The 17,349-nt window shown below is 46.5% G+C and overlaps 1 protein-coding gene across 10 annotated transcripts in view; it reads left to right on the plus strand.

The window, feature by feature from the left end:
* Positions 1 to 17,349, plus strand: part of NCAM1 (neural cell adhesion molecule 1) — a 104,530-nt gene that overhangs the window by 68,918 nt on the left and 18,263 nt on the right. For 6 of the 10 annotated variants that reach the window (XM_069876429.1, XM_069876435.1, XM_069876431.1 and 3 more), the window contains 3 exons: positions 148 to 244; positions 790 to 960; positions 1,911 to 2,042. In XM_069876429.1, the coding sequence (XP_069732530.1) occupies positions 148 to 244; positions 790 to 960; positions 1,911 to 2,042 (400 nt within the window). Of the gene's footprint in view, positions 1 to 147; positions 245 to 789; positions 961 to 1,910; positions 2,043 to 3,205; positions 3,221 to 17,349 lie in introns of all 10 variants that reach the window. The other 4 variants (XM_069876428.1, XM_069876432.1, XM_069876430.1 and 1 more) reach the window with 1 other exon arrangement.

The raw sequence follows: 17,349 nt of genomic DNA on the forward strand, positions 1-17,349 counted from the left end.
GCCCACAGCCGTTCTCCCTCCTGTGAACGCCCCTCAGGGTTAACACATGGACTTTATTGTGGTTTCTCTTCCCAGCGGAATGCTGAGTGCATTCACAGAGCAAAAAGGATTTTCTGATCTGATCATGAGCCTTTATTCCTTCCACAGGTGACACCAGACTCTGAAAATGACTTTGGGAACTATAACTGCACTGCTGTGAACCGCATTGGCCAGGAGTCCTCAGAGTTCATCCTTGTGCAGGCAGGTGAGCATCCCGGAGAGGGAGATGAGGAGACGTGTGTGCCTCTCAGAATCTGCAAAGTATCTCTAATAGTACACGAGGTGCAGGATAGAACCCTCGGAGCACAGTGTACTAGCCAAACAGCTCTGGAGTCTGACTGCATGACAGGGGAAGGGCCTCTGGTGCCCTCTCAGGGCTGCCGTGGAGGCAGAGTTTGGAGTGGTCCAGCTCTGTGTTGAAGTGCCCAGTGGAAGATGCTGTAGGGACAGACAAGCATCCAGGTTGCTCTCGCTATTCTGCTCTGCTTGTCCTCATTTGAAGCAGGTATTGTTAAGTTCCTACCCTCTTAGAGGAAAGAAAATACACAGGTCTCTGCGCTAATTAGAGTTCTTAAAAGCCCTTTTTACAGCCCTCCCCTCCTGAGAGGAACCTCCAGCCCAACCTTCTCGTCTCCTTTGCGAAGCCGTGACAAGGGTGTGTTTGATATTCCCAGCTTTCTGTTTTCTTTGCCACTGGAGCTTGTTTCCCACTGTCTTCTGTATCACTGCCTGTTTTCCCTTCCTCTCCAGATACTCCGTCCTCTCCTTCCATTGACAGAGTGGAGCCCTATTCCAGTACGGCCCAGGTGGAGTTTGATGAGCCCGAAGCGACCGGCGGGGTCCCCATCCTCAAGTACAAAGCCGAGTGGAGGGCACTGGGCGAGGGAGAATGGCATTCCAGGTTGTATGATGCTAAAGAAGGTAGGATGATAGAACCAGGTTCTTACCCTGCCCTACCTGCATCTCGAAAGGCTTTCTTTTCTTTAGGGGAGAGCCAGAGGGGAGGCTTCCGTAGCTTTGCAATTTTGGTTGCAGAGACGCCTTGAATTTTCAGTTGGAAGTGAGGCTCCTTTGATTCCCCTTGGAACATAAACCCTTGTATTCCAGAAGCAAATCCAACTCCCATTGTGCCCTGTGTTGTTCTAGCAATCTATAGGAATACACAAGCTTAATGTATCCTAAAGTCCATTAAACCAAAGGAATTTTGATTTGTGAGGTCTCTGTAGAGGCGGATTCTATTTCAGAGCTGAATCTTCCACCACCAACCCTGGCTGGAACTGAAATTCTTCTTTAGGTCCCCACTAGTGATGCATCATAGCTAGCCAGATTTATGTTTTGCATTTCTCCTGTTGTGTCTGTGCAGGAAAAACAGACCTTATTTCTTTCTTCACATCCTAGTGGCCCCGCAGCAGGTTTTTTTCCACTTCTTGTGTTATATCTGACCTCCTTATAGATGGTTAAAGGAGGGAGGTGGGTTTCTGTCCTGCTGAGGGCTTTGCTTTTGATTGGATCGTGCGGCCCAACGGATGAGCAGTTCTGGGTGGGATGTCTGCTGCAGCCAGAGCCCCGCATGGCACTGGTCTCAAAAAGCATTATTCCAGGAGTGCCTTGGCACAAGACAAGGGCTGATGCCCTCTGGTGTCTACCACAAACTTCTACATCACCTCCAGAGCTGCTGTGGCAACCCAGGTGGCTGACACAGAGGGGGTGGCTCTGACCTTTCTCTTTGTCTGTTTATCTGAGGCTCAGCCCAGGAAAGAGCTCTGTTACGTGGGATGAGTGTGGCAAAAGTATACGATAGAAAGGTGGCATTTATTGTTGACTTACAGCCTGAGTCTTTCTTTGCTTTTCCTCCCTTGTTTTTGCCACAGCAAGCGTGGAGGGCATGATCACTATCACTGGCCTGAGACCTGAAACGACCTACTCGGTGAGGCTGTCGGCTGTCAACGGCAAAGGCGTGGGCGAGATTAGCCTCCCGTCCGACTTCAAGACACAACCAGTTCGTAAGTACAACCCAGACCTCCCTCTGCTTCTCTTTCCTTGTGTCTTTCCAGAGAATCTCTGCCACGCATGGACGACACCTTCTTCTCTTGCTGCACCCTTTGTTTTTATCGTGTTTTTTAATGGTAGCGAATTTCATTACTAATTAAAAATCTTTTTTGAAGGTAGGAGGCAGAGGAGCGATTTCATTTGCATGAGTTTGTACCCTAGGTTATGAGTATAAACTTGGTGGTGTCAAAGAGAATGGGCAGTGCAATAAAGAGTTTTAATAACGTAAAGCAGCAAGTTGAGAAGGGCATTGGTTGTAGAGAATGGAAAAGTCATCGCCACAGGGCCGGGTCTTCCGGAAGCCAAAAATTACGAGGTTCAGCTTAGGACTGGCCGTGAGCTGTGGGAGGTAGGAGGGTTTCTCTGTTCTGCCCGTCACTGCTTTAAGATGCCCGTGCAGTGCGTGAGGCGATTTCCACAGCTTCTCGTGCGCTTTACGTGGGCGATCTTCCACTCCAGTGGCAGGGTGCTCTGCTGTGGCCTCTTTCCCTCCCGTTTCAACCAGAAACAAGAGAAGTGATAAACAGAGACATTTTCAAGACAGGAAAGAGAGAAAGAGGAAAAAACATGTAGAACTGGTAGGGGAAAGGTGGTTTCTTATCCTTGTGCACAGCCTCATCCAAGCATCAGGACCCATATTCAATGACCCACAACCCCCGGGGTGGCTCTCTCCCACTTCCCTTGCGTTTGGATCTGCAGCCTATTTGTCTTCCCACCATCGCACCCATACTCGTGTACCTATTTCATAGCTCTTTTGAAACGGTTGTGCAGGACCTTCTCCTCATATTCGGAGCTAGCGATATTCCTGTGCATGCTGTGAGGCCCTGTCAGCTGTGCATGGGTTTGATTTTGGTCTGCCAGCTTCTGCCTCTCCAGAGCTGCTTGGAAAATCTCCGGCCAGTAAACCAGCCCTCAGGACTGGCTGCTCCCTTGTGGTAGCTCCTGTGACCTTCCCCCGTTCCACAGGGTTGGATTTGAGACAGCTGGTGGTGTTTTGATTTTCCAGCTCCATGTTCTCTATCTCCTCTTCTCACCTCTTCTACATTTTATTTTTTTGTTGTTGTTGTCTATATCTGTCTTTCTTTTTGTCTGTGTTCCATCCATGGAAAAACTGCAGGCATCCCTCACTCACGTAAGTGCCTCTCTGCATTGCTTTCACTCTCTTTTTATGTTCCTTGAGTGTTCCTCTAACATACACAATGTTAGCTTTTCATTTCCTAACAAGACTGACCCAGGAATAGTCATCCTACTGCTCTTTTAGAACAGAATTAGGGGTTAATGTGTTTGTCGTTACTGTAGAGCATGCAATTTAAATATTTAACGTAGTGGTTGTCTAATAATAACAGTTAGCTTGTTGATTATAGAGTGGAGTAGTGGAAGGCTGCGTGTTTATGAATCAATTAAAAATTCTCAAATTCTAATTAAAAGTAGGTAATTCAGGTGAAGAAAAAGTAAAGAAGGAAAAACGTTCAGCCAAATTGCAGATCTGGTTTAGACCAGTTAAGAGCCAACTAAAAACTTCATCATTTTTTAATACCTTCACAATTTTGAAAGCAAAAACTTCAAGAAAAAAATCACATTTTTTGGCTCTCCTCACTAACATTTTTTACCGTTAATGCACGGTCTTCCAGCACTTGTGTAGGTTGTGTCTCAAATAAATAAGTAAACCTCATACTAAATAAACAATTGCATGTTTCTCCCTTCCCCGCACCAAATAAGTTGGAGACATTCGATGGATCTGTTTAATTGTCAGTTGAGGTCAGTGAAGTATTGTTCTCCCCATCGCTTTGTCCCTTTCAAATGGGAATTAATCAATGACAGCTCGAAGAAACCTTTTCATCTAAGTGAGCATCGTCCTGTTTATTAAAATACACGTCCTTATGATGGACGGTCATTATCTCCAACATTGAATGGACGAGCTTTAAGGAGCTGCTGTTGCATTCTTTGAGGTTTCTGAAGCTAAAGCTTTAAAAGGGAAAGATTTTGTTTACACTAATTACAGCATTTGAGTCGTGCTGGTGCTATTTTTCTGTAAAGATGGTGTTATACAGAAGCTAAAACCGCTAAGAGGATGAATGGCTTGGTAGTCTAGGTGGCTCGATGAACAGGCAGATGGACAGAGAGCTGCAAGTTGCAGTAGTTGTAGAGTCAACGGGGAGATGTTTCCAGAACACATGTGCAGTCCTGGTATGACGTTGTTTGGAGCCTCTTAGTTTCAGTAAAGAGATAGAGCCTGTTTAGGACGTTAATCTGGGTGATTATTACGGCCATCAGGCCAAGGGTTAGGTTGGCCCTTCCCAATTGGACGTGGGCAACAATGCACAAGGCAGACAAGGGCTTAGGTGTTTGGTCTCTGCACTGATCAGTACCACGGGAAAAGGGAAAGATCCAGTTAAGGAGGGAGATAAAAAGAGTATTAAAAGCTTTGTTTCAGCCGCCTGGACAGATCTGTTTGCCAACCCTCATGTTCATTGCTTGGGGACAGGTACGTGGCTTTGAAGAATGTTAATTCATACTGTTAGCAGAGGGGGTTTGACTTTTTTGAATGTTGCAATTGGCTGTCAACCAGCCTGCAGTCCTTAACTCTGCTCCCTCGCAAGGTAAATTCCATTCCTTTTTTCCCCTCTTTGTGCACTATAACCTTTTTTTCCTTTACAAATTGCATTCTGCTGATGCTCTTTCAAGCACACTTACGCCTTGCAGCTGCGATCCTCCTGAGCACTGGGTTCTGTGATTTTTCTCTGCAGTCTGGGGTTCATGAAGCCCGTCTCGGGTCACAGATGGGGCTGCAGCAATGGTGAGGAGGTGCTGGCTTGGCAGAAATGCCTTTTTCCATCTGTGCTGGAATTGCTGTCTCACAATATTACCTTTCTTGTCATGTCAACGTGAGGAGGAAGTCAGGGGTCCCCTAGTCTGGTGGGATTTGAAGATTGCAGAAACATGTCAGAAGGTCTACAAGAGAGAACGTAAAAGCTGGGGTTTGACACCAGCCGAGGCTGGTTTTTCAGACGAGCCAAAGCAACTACTTTTCCTCGCCTTGTTATTTAAAGCTTCTACTTCAGTGTAAAACCTGACACCATTTTAAACACCTGCTGGAGTATGTCCGTAGCTGTTTTGATTTTTCAAATTCTCTTCCATAAGCAAAAAGTAGTTTCTTTCTATCTTCGAGGCGAGCGAATGGCCAAGGCATTGGTGCTGCTGATGAGAACTGTGGGGCTGGGGGGGAATGTCTGACCTGACCTGGGTTGGCGTTTTCATCCCAACAGTTGACTGGTTTTCCGCATTTCCTTTTCCTTATAAACCTGAGGACAAACAAAGGCTGCACACAGACCGTGTGACTGGTTTCTTTTGAAGCCCCAGCTCTTTCTTGCTTTTGTGCTGGTGGGACCCAAAAGTGTCGTAAACATTTGATAATGTAGTGCGTGTGGTTCTGAGAGAATCCAGAATGCAAAGTGCACTGAGCGGTTCTTGCACTGTATGCCCAGAGAGGCTCGATCTGGCACACTCTTAGCAATTTGGGTTTTAATGGTCTGTCTTTTGGCAGTGTTTAACAAAGTCATCTCCCTTCCTCACCTTCCTTTTTCTTTCTTTAGCCAGTACTGCTGCACCCACCTCCTGTTTAGCAGAGAGTGAGTATGGTAGAAGAGGCTGTGGTCTCTGTTCCTCTTTGCTCTGCATGCGTCTCCTCACCGAGTGCAGTGCAGTCTGCCTAACATCCTTGGGTGTTTTCCTCCTTTTCTGTGTATGTACTTTCTTTTCTCTGACTGAAAACTGAATCTTCAGGTAGAGGAACTACAAATAAACATGAGTTTGATTTGCAGGACAGAAAAGCCCCAGAGAGCTCCCAGGTAAGCTGGACTCCTGGAAAGGGAGAGATTAAGAGAAAGATGTAAAGCAAAACCCTGCCTGCTTGTTGTCACTGGCCTTTGCCATTAAGATTTCTGGTCAGTTTGTTCCACTCTTCGGGACATCTTACGGGATATATTCAGCCTTTGTAGTGTGAAGCTGCATTTCCTGAAACCAACTTAGTGCAGAAAATAAAGAGTTTAGTTTCTCAGGTAAATAGAGCGGAAGGTATTCAAGTGACCAGCAGGGATTGGCTTGTCTTCCCTAAGTCTGTTACTAAGACACTTTCTGGAGCTGTGGAAGAAAACTCATTTTTTCATATCGTCTTTTTTTTTTTTTTTGAAGTCCACATAATCAGATTTAGGCTGCAAACTGCCTGACGGTCTTCTCTGTTCTCCTGTCACACCAGCAGCACCGATACCTCCATGGGAGGGAAAGGAATTCATAGAATCATAGAAAATCTCAAGTTGGAAGGGACCCATAAGGATCATCGAGTCCGACACCCTGCTCCTCGCAGGACTACCTGAAGCTAAATCATATGACTATGAGCATCATCCAGATGTTTCTTGAACTCTGTCAGGCTTGGAGCCGTGACTGCTTCCCTGGGAGCTGTTCCAGTGCTTCGCTACCCTCTGGGGGAAGAACCTTCTAAAGTCCAACCTAACCCTGTCCTGGCATCGTCCTGCCATTCCCTCGGGTCCAGAGAGAAGAGCTCAGCTCCTGCTGCTCCTCCTCCCTATGTGAGGAATGTGCAGACCGTGATGAGATGTCTCCTCAGTCTCCTCCAGGCTGAACAGACCAAGGGGCTTCAGCTGCTCCTCATGCAGCTTCCCCTTTAAACCCTTCACCCACGTCATGCCCTCCTCTGGACACTCTCCAGTAGATTTAAATCCTTTTTATACTGTAGCACCCATTCTTCTTTGTCCTTCTGTCCTGAATCCTTGTATTCAGTGCCTGTGGAATCTGCCTGTGTTCCTGGGGGTGGAGTGCTCACTTCTGTTCCTGGTGGGGGGGGTTTGATCTGACTGCTTCTCTCAAAACTGCCTGGTTCCTCAGGGGCGTTCACACCCTATTTGATCTTTTTTTCCTCCTCTCTGCCTGTGTCTTGGCCCTGGTACGTGGAGGTGAGAAGGAAGAGTGTTTCAGAAGGGCAGTCCTCGATCCTTCGTCTTCTGTAGTTCAGGAAAAGCTACAGCGGGTGCTGTTCTCAAGGGCCTCCCAGAAATGACAACACTTAATGACCTGGCAGCACGAATGTAGGTTGTTATTTGGGCCAAAATTAGGGAAAAAAATGCTGTAGCTGTATCTGAAATCCGATTTGCAGCGTCAAAACTCTTCAAAAAGCATCAATAAGGGATCCGTGGAGCCACATCTTGCTGCAGGAACCCTGGAGGGCAGGCTGGCTTCCCAGCACAGCTCTCCCTGAGAAGGGCTGGGGAACAGCAGCAGAGCACAGTTTCTGCAGACACTTCAGGTACTGCCGGTCTGCCGTAAGGATTCGGTGTCATTCTCACTCTCTCCCCATTAGACCTCCTCTCTTTCCTTTCTGTCACCGCTGCCCCTGCCTCTTATAACGTATTTACATGGTGCAGCTCACCTTTACATCTCTGGTCTGTCCTTCATGTTTCCATAGCAACTCAGCCTCTTGCTGAATCCGAAAGCTCAGAGCCGCCAAGTGCTCTGACTGCTCCCCTTTGGTCCCGAGTGCCGTTTGTTATGCTGTAGCCCTTCTAGCGAGGGAATTAAAGCTCTGTGCTGCGTTATTTCGATGCCTGTTAACCAACAGCCTGACGTTAATGTGTTGTGTGAGCATGTAGCTTTTGAGAACCCAGCATGGTACCCCTCTTCCTACCAAGCATGCAGTAAAAAAGAGAAATACTGAATATAGAAAAAACACAAAAGGGGATAAAGAGGGAAAAAATATAAATTTAAATTATAATTTCACCCTGGAGGTGTCCAAGGCCAGGTTGGATGGGGCTTGGAGCCCCTGATCCAGTGGGAGGTGTCCCAGTCCATGGCAGGAGTCAGACTGGATGGCTTTGAGGTCCCTTCCAGCCCAAACAATTCTGTGATTCTATGATTTCCAAAAGGAATGTTTTCCTTTTACATTTTCCACTAGTGATTTCAGTGTTAAAGCTGCGTTTGCAAGAAGGACGTGGGCTAAATAATCTTGCTGCCCTGCCTTGCTCTGCTTCCTGTGAACTCAGAGAGATACAGTTGATACTACAGCTATGGATGCTGGATGTTGAAAGGAGATGCGAACGAGAATAGAATATATTACAGGAGAGAGGACTTCAGAGAGAAGGAGCATTGCCCCATCTTACTACTGGTTCTCTGTCTGCTCTAGAAGAGGTCTAAGACTTCACAAGTCTGTGTCTGAGATGGGAATTGGATTCGGATTCCTTCAGGTCAGAGAGTCATTTCTATTGAGACTGAGGCAGGCAAGCAGGTGCTTCCAAACTGGATCTGAGTAGTCTAAGGAAAAATAGCTAAGACTTGCATTAGTCAATTTGTAGGCACGGAGAAGTGTCTGATTTAGAGTAGCTGTTACGGGTCCAGTGGCGCCGCTTCCCCACACTGAGTGGGTGCATCGTATGGGGGCGTTTGATGCCTCCTTGCAGGAGATCTCTAGCCGATCAGCTGCCTGAAAGCCAAGCAAATCTTTGTGACACAGTCCTGGAAAACGAATAAAAACACACAAGGAATTCATAGGTTTACGTGGTGAATGTGTGTGTTCAGAACAACTAATCATTCCTCCAAAGCCAAATGCTTCTGATTTGCAGGAGTGACATGTGTGTGTTTGTGAGTGTGGCTTTTAAGATAAAGACCTGTGTGTTTGCCTGCAGTGTGTTAGAAATGGTTCAGCGCTTCTGAATGGAAAATACTAAAAGCATGAAGTGTGTGATTATTCTGGGGTTGGAATGAGGGGAGAGGATCATACGGCTACTCTAGAGCTGTCAAAGGTACTTGAAAACAGATTATCACTGCGTTTATGACTGGCACTTTCCATGCTCCTGCACATCGCATGAGATGTCCTTTTTTCTGCCAGTAACAGCAAATGTTTTTCCTTGCAGTATTTTTCATGTGTATGATGATGTAAATCGTAATTTCCGATGACTCTCAAGCGGCAGCAGTTCTGTATTGCTGAAAAGAACTTCTAATTCTAATCTGACTCGGAGGTTGGGGTGGAGAGAGCGAAGGGCAGGGCCCAGCAGGTTTACTAATGATCTTTTATTTTATTTCTCAGGAGACAGAGACTCCGTTACGACTGTTCACATCTCGGGGGCTGGGAGATGGCTTCACTTGGGAGGGAAAATATTGTGTTCATGTTTTGCAGAAGGTTCTTTGTTCCTTTAAAAGAGTGGGTCTTCTTACCCAGAAAAGACACTGGAAGCTGGTTTGTGATGAACGTTGTCCACGCTTCTTTCGCTCTAGTGGCAGAGGGCAGGTTGTGTGTTTGTTGGGGAGGTGTCTGATGTTTGATGGGGGAAGATGTTGGTTTTTTTAAGGCCAAAATTTCCCATTTTTGCTTACATTGAAGTTCAGGCTCCTGTACTGAAGAGCAGGGCTGACCAGTCGCTGCCTCAGTCATTTTTGTACAGAGCTGATTTATGCAAATAAACGCATTTGTTTTGCATGCTAAGTCATTCTGCAGCATATGAACCTGCTGTGTTCAACAGCGTCAGAGGCCATTGGTGCAAGGCAGATGCTCTTATAGCTCTGCATCATTTACTGATGCTACTGCTGAGTGATCTTGTGCCTTGCCCTCACCTAACCTCGGTGGGGAAATGAATGAAACCAAGAGCAATTAAGAGACCGAGAGCTGCTGCGCAGCATCATGAAGTCAGCAAAATGAGGAACGGATCTAATTGAAACCTAATGAAGCTGAAGAGTTTCTTCACTGACTTCACTGAGATTTTGCCTTTGTGTGATTGGTAACATATGGGAGATGTCTGTGGTCATGTAAGGTTTAGGAATGTGGATCTCCTTTGACTCAATCCTCTTAGGCGGCTCGGATAAATAGTTCTGTGTCAGAGGTAGTAATAAAGGTTTTCTTGCAGCGCTCTCCACCGTGGAATCTGTTTTGCCCAGCAATGTTTGAAGTCACTTGAAAAAGTTTGGGTATTTGAAGTTGAGACGCTAATTTGGCCTGTCTTCTGCCTACTCTCCTGTTTGTCCAGAATCTGTAGGAGCATAAACGTGCAGGGGGAAAGCCAAGCATTTTATCTATAAAATCTGTGTTCTCTTGCACGAGACATCCAGCCAATTCAAATTAGACAGCAGTCTTGGGAAAATGGTCCCATGGATGTGCCGAGGAGCTGGAGGCTCTCCTCTGGAATTTGTTTCCCCAATAAATGGGCCTGACCACCAAGTATTTGTTGTAATAACATAGACGTGTGTATGTGAAGCCCACTTACATAAAAGGTGAAAGTTTGATAGCAGCTGCTCGTTAATTCATTTGTTGTTTACACTCCTTTTTCCTTTCCCTCTCCCTCATTCCAGCTTTCCCAGGAGGTGCAGATGTGTGTGTTGTGTCACTGCCTGTGTCCCACCAGAGTCCTGGAGCCGCTGCCGCGGTGCCTCCGGGCGGGCAGGGCTGGGGTCCCTGTCTCCCGAGGATCCGACTGTTCAGAGACAGCTCCAGTCCAGGACCTGGTTGGCTGCGGAGCAGGGAGGAGCATTTTCACAGAGCAGACAAAACAGCTTCTCTCCTTTCCATGCTCTTAAAGATAAGATCTGCAAGTAAGCTGGGCGCTGCTCCAGACCCCTTACCGAGCCCTGATAATAACAGTAGTTATCAAAGACATTATCATCGGGTTCCTTGGCCCAGGATTCCCGGGAGACACAGAACCGCCTGCAAAAGCTCTCGTGTTTTCAGATGCGCTCAAGTCCTGCCTGTGAACAGAAGCTGATGTGAACCAGGGACTCATTCCTCTTGTGAGCTCCAGGACAGTCTGTTCTAACTACCTGGCTTCTGCCCACAACAACCGGGTGGATTTCAAGGTTTAAAGCTAAAGACGTCTGTTTTCAAATTTCCAAACGTCTGTTTTCAAATCTCACATGATACTAAGCTTGCTGGGGATTTGGAAAGACGTTTCCTCCTGAGCAGAAGACACTGAATGCCTTTCCAGGCAGTCTCACAGTAACTCTTAATCTCCCCCCATTCATGATGCACATGCCTAGAGTTCCCTGAGTCTGTGTTTATAACCAGAGACAGTGGATTGAGAGCTTAGATGTAACAAATGGATTTTACATTTTGCACCATCAGTTCTCTCCCCGGTAATAGAATGCCCTTAATCTTGTCAGGCACAAGTACCCAAAAGATTAAGGGTTTAATTCCTTTTACACCAAATTCACAGGGAAGTCCCAGGGCGCTGTGAAGCAGCCTCATTAAGGCGAGACAGAGGAACGAGCGTGAAAAATGCAAGTTATAAAGTAGACAGTAATTTAGGAAGGGAAGCAGAGCATGGAGTTAGTGCTGTCCTCCAGTCCAACAACTGATTGGTTTTTTATTCCCTTATACCATCTGCGTGCTTCTTCATCTCTCTCAGCCATAGCTGTCTTCCTTTGCCACCTTTGTAATTAATCCCCAGTTCAGAGTGCTTCATTCCTCTCCTCGTTGACAGGAAAACCCCTTGCACACATAAAATCACCAGCGTGATCCATTGTACGTGGCTCATGCCATTCTCTGAGTCATCGGGGTGAATGTGTGGGACGAGCTTGTGGGCTCAGAGTGAGAACCATCAGTCTGACCCCGTTGTGGTTGCGGCTCTGATCGAAAGCTCTGTCCTCAGAACTGTGTACGCGTCGTAGCTTTTATCTTTTGCAGTCATTGTTGATGTTTAGGACGACATTTGCTTCTGCAGAGGGGAGAATTCATCAGTATGAAATGCCGAAGCTTCTCTTCATGGAGCTGCATGGGCTTTAATTTCGACTGTTTCACTTCTGCTGCCTAGAGAAGTTCACTTCACTTCTGTTCCTGAATAACCAAATATTCCCATTTTCTTCCCAACAGTCTGTGGATCCCTCCAGCTGTCTGAGTCCTGGCGCCCCCTCTACAATAACTTTTGTTTCTCCTTTGATGTGGTATTACTAAGCAGCGACGCGGCTGTGCCTAACACTCGCAAGGTCATAACTCAGTGCTTCCTATGGTTTAATATTCTTGTATTTCCAGGCGGTTTTACTGTCTCCCCGGTGTTTCTGATATGTACTGGCTAATTTAATTTTGCTCCTGTTTTATTTAGTCTGTAATTCTGTTGTTGATTTTTTCCCTTGCCCATTGTTTACATCAGTTTTTTAATTTTTTTGTATTTTCCATGTGACCTCCTCCACTTTCCTTTCAACCAATCATGTGCGTGCGTATCATGTGACTTTGTCATGTGGCTTGCATGGTGCTGATGATGTCGTCCACGCTGGTGAACAGAAGGTAAAACGCTTTGTTCTGATTGGTTGCCTAGATTTGGGTTGAGGATTCCCCTCTGGTCTGTGACCAGGGATCTCCAAATTCCATCCCTCCAAAACCTTTCCGCAGGCCTTTTGGAGAAGTCACTCGCCACTGTCCGAATGGGAAGGACTCAGCTTCCGTTTCCACACTGAGCTTGAGAAAACTGGGAGGGAAAATAAGACCGAAATCATGGGGCTCAGTCATTTGCTTCTTTCGGTCTCAGAATCCAACAGTCAGTGTCCTTGTAAGGTCCTAGAACTCACTCTGGTGTTAACACCAGCGGCCAGAGCCCTTCTGCCTTCCAGGGCGCCTCTGTGCCAGCTGTAGGCTGGTTGGAGGTAGAGGATGAGATGCTCACATACTGTGAATATCCTGACTCCTGTTGCTGTAGCAATGTTTTGACCCTATACGGTAAATGTTCATATTTATTTTTATATATACACACACATTTCTAGAATCATGGCGTGGTTTGGGTTGGAAGGGACCTCAAAGCCCATCCAGTCCCACCCCCTGCCACAGGCAGGGACACCTCCCACTGGATCAGGGGCTCCAAGCCCCATCCAACCTGGCCTTGAACCCCTCCAGGGATGGGGCAGCCACCACTGCTCTGGGTAACCTGGGCCAGGGTCTCCCCACCCTCACAGCAAAACATTTCTCCCTAAGATCTCATCTCAATCTTACTTCCTTTATCTGAAAACCATGACCCTATACCTATTTAGCAGCCTGTCAATAGGATCTGAAATTCCTAATCTCTGGAATTTAATTCTTGTAAGCGTGTCACGTTCTGATTTAAGAAAGAAATCTTTCTGTCATGATCAAAACTCAAACACAGCTGGGGCGGGAGCTTATTTCTTATAACATAAATATGTGATGGAAGCTGGACTTGGCACCGTTTCCATCAGAATTATTATTGCACCTTTCTCGCCACAGCTCCTCATCCCTCCCACACGTTATCTGGGAGCTTGGGAAGAGATTTAATCTGAACTCAGTTACCTTAGCTGGTGAGCTCCATGAAATCAAGAAGCAAATGACTGACCCGTGCAGCTTCTGGAGATGAAATTGGTCTCCAAGCAAAGTGTGTGGTGGTGATAACAATTTCTGTGGCATTGTCATTTTTACAACTTCCCATAACACTCTGCATAACCCAAAGGGAGGGAGGGAGGGAAAACTCCTGCTCTTCTGCTTTCGCAGCTGAACAAGTAATTCCAAAAATCAGGAAGCAATTGGCGTTTTTCAATCTATGAATTCTGAAATCGCCTTGTTGTCTTGGACTGCCCCCAGGAGAGGATTCAGGCTGGGGTTTGCCAGGAAAACAAAACTAACACCAGTAACCTTCCCACATGACTGCATGCATGGAAGCAGCCCCTCTTCCTCCGGTCTCTTCCCTCTCTGGTTGAAATCCAGGAGGATCGAAGACTTGGTTGTCTCGTTTTTGCATGTTTTCCTGGTTTTGTTCTTTATTTTTGACTGTTGATGTTTGCTTCTCTTGTGTGCATTGTGAAGGCTCCGTACCTGTTCTTTCTCACCCATGTCTATTTACCGCTCGTGGAGACTTCCCGTAGCTGTGGCTGATGTTTGTCTCGAATTGTGACACCGTAGGTCACAATCTGGTCCTATTTACATCATGGTCAAAGATTGCAGAAATCAGCCGCTCCCGTATTCATGCGCTGCAGAAATTACCAAGCATGGCAGCTGTGTTCCCGGAGCCCAGCAAGGATGCAGGATCTGTCTTTGGTGCCAGCTGGGCTGGAATTGAAGCTCCCAGTCTGAAGTGCTGCAGGTGTCTAGTAACCACCTTGAGCTGCTTTTCAAGGTGGGCAGAAGGAACAGGAGCAGAGAAAAGAGCCTCTGTCAGCTGCACTGTTATCCCTTCTGGGATCCAGCAGGCATTCAGTGCCCTCCGACTAGGGAGAAGTGTGAGCTGCCTTGTCCTGTTCTCCTCTCTCCCCACCTCAAGGTTTCACTGCAGCTGCATCCAGTCCTGGTGCTTGTGACGCTCTCTGAAAACCAGGTAATTAAACCCAGTTAGCTGCCTCTGAAATCCAACTACGTCAGACTGGTATTAGATCGAGGAAGCACTTTGAATATAAAATAAACAGTGGTGAAAGGATACCAGGAAACATTTGCTGTTTCCCTGCAGCAGGAGATTATTGGTGCTAGTGGCTTAGCAGGAGTGGATAAAAGTAATGAAAATGTAATGGCTCAGAGCAGCGTCCTCAGCCACCCTTAGATCACGTGCAGGAGCTAGCAGGCAGTGGTTCTGGTTTCAGGAGCATCATGAGTTACATCTGAAGCCTGAAGAATGGATCTCTGAGCTTACTGCTGGGTTACCAGTGACGAGTGTCCTGGCAGGGCAGGGCCACCATCAGTAACGCTTCCTTCATGCAGGCGCCGTCCTGTACTCTTAGCAGGGCAAAGCATTGGCTTCTTCCTTTCTGGAAGTTACAAACTCAGCTGCTGGAGAAGAAAGGCCATGAATTAAATCTTTGATGACCCTTGGGAGCTGCACTGCAATCCAGCACAGTGCAGCAGTTGGGAAGCCTCAAAATGATTGCGCTGCTTCCTAGAAAGACAAGAGCTGCAAGACTGGAGGCAACTGATCCCAGTGTCTCGTGTATCACACTGGCCACCAAGGTATTTCTGACCTATAATCTGATATTAAGCAAACCAATGCAGCTGGAGTCCTTCCTGGTGTCATTATTGTTTCTTGAGAAGCCAGCCATAAGGAGTGTGGGGAAGGATCTGCGCAGATGAGTGCTGGAGAGCTTGAATCTGCTTGGTTTTTTTCCATGCAGCTCTTTGTAGTTGTGAAGATAAAGGAAGAAAAGTTAATGCAAAGAAAAATTAAGTCCCTAGAGCCACAGAAGATGTGAAAGCAGAAGCGGACAGAGTTTCCTAAAAGATACTAAAGAAATTGAAGGCTGTCTAGTTCACAGATTGTCTTTCCTGGGCAGTGGCACCTTTGGAAGAGCCTTCATCTGCTCTATGGACTCCAGGAAAACAGGACTTCGAGCTCTCTTAAATTCAGCTCCAGAGAACATTTACTCAAAAATACTTGAAAATGCAAGAAGCAGACAGTGTGCCGTGCACATCCATTGGCTTTTCTCATCAATACAGCACCTATTTGGGTGACTTTTCTTTGCTGAAGACCACTCGAAGGGTGAAGTGTAAATCAGTGGAAGCGGTCAAGTTCTAACCAAGTATGGAGGGTGGCTGAAACCTGCAAACTTCACTGCTTTGAGCAAAATCTACCCCATTTCTTGAGGAAAGTGAAGGATAGGGGTGAAAATTGAAGATCCTTGTCTCCTGCCCTACAGACGGCGCCTCGTGCATTGGCTGATGCTCTTGCTGCTGGGCTGAACAAGGTGCCACCCAGCTCAGACACGATCGCTCGGCGTTGTGGCAGCATGGAGTGACAGCGTAAGATCCTGCATCCCTCCTCCTGCAGCAGAGTGGATTCTAAGCAGATGGATGTGTGTAAAAAATGATTGAACGGAGGAAACGTGGCATGCCTGGAGCTGCCTGCTCTCAGTAAGCAAAGAAGCAACATCAAAAGGGAGATTCTTTAAGGATCCCAGGTTTTCTGGGTGGCAGAGGCAGATTTCTGCAATACATCCAGTCGGTTTGGTGTAAATGGGAGATCCCCGGGCATGCAGCACACCCTTGTAATGCACTTTTGCTTTTCAGCCCCCATCCTGTAGAGAGGATGCATGTTCTGTGTGCATGAGTTTCTCCTCTAACCTCCTGATGACAACCTTTTCTCTTCAGCTACTGACACTTTGGCTCATTATAGGGATGCTGACTCTGCTGGACTAAACTTTTTCCACTAAACTTCTTCCTCTTTTGTTTGAAACTACACACTAACCCTTTTTTAAGTTTACAGCCCTGTATCTGGATTCCATCTGCTGCTTGAGATAAATGAAACACCCTGTGTTTATGGAGAGTCCTCTTCAGCAGGGCGTGCAGTGCTGTACCTGTTGGGTCCCAGCTGTTAAGTGGTCCCTGTTCTCCTGTTTGAAGGGAATGTTTCTCAGAGCGGATTTGCTTTTAGATCATTGAGGAAGAAAGGGATCTGGAGCTAGAAACCAGGCAATTTGAAGCAAAGTAAAGTTTCAGCAGCAAGGGCAATTAATCACTGGAATGGCTCTGTAGAAGGAGCAGCAGCATCTCCGATGTGTAAAATCTATCAAGAATGAGCATCTTTCCAAAGGACGTTCCTTCAGATTTTAGCCTTGGTGCTCAATCACTGGAATAAATTTCTAGCCTGTGTTAGATAAGAGGTCAGATTCTCTGAGTACAGCGTTCCTTATCACTTCAAGATCTCTTTACTTATTATTAATTATCTGCTGGGGAAGAGTACTGAGGAGCTGTTGGTGCTGCACTGTCCAGTTATCAGTGAAGCCGTTCATCATCTCTACCACACGCGTGGTGACAGTTAGCATCGCTGCTCATAAAAGTTTCAGCAGTGTCAGGAGGCTCAGTGTCCAGCAAAATAAGTAGCCCTGAATGCCCTTTCCTGAGTCATGATTGGGAGGTAACTTCTTGTGTGAAAAAATGATAGAAAAAGACTTTTGCCTCTAGTTTCAACTAATTGTTGATAAATAGTTGTGACACAGTCATTGCAGTAAAGCTTCTTCACCTCGGGAGTCAAAACGAGTAACCTTTGGGGTGATATTTTTCTTCTAGGATCGAGGAAAGACAAAGATGTAATTGCTTGGTTAGCCTGATATTTCCAGTCTGCCTGGGTGAGGTACTTGTGCTTGTCCAGAACTTGCTTGTTCCTGTTTAATTTTCAACGTGCAATGCGTTGTCTGCACTAGGAACGCATTCAGCATTTGTAATTCCCAGAGAAACAGGCTGGGAAGGGTTTTTCAAAGATGCAGCCTCAGTTAGTTGGCAGTGAAGTGTCCAGCTTGTCAGGTGGGAGTCTTGTGATGAGGACAGAGGCGAGGATTTGGAAAAGAAAAATA

The sequence above is a fragment of the Phaenicophaeus curvirostris genome, chromosome 25, assembly GCF_032191515.1.
Source record: "Phaenicophaeus curvirostris isolate KB17595 chromosome 25, BPBGC_Pcur_1.0, whole genome shotgun sequence".
NCBI lineage: Eukaryota > Metazoa > Chordata > Aves > Cuculiformes > Cuculidae > Phaenicophaeus > Phaenicophaeus curvirostris.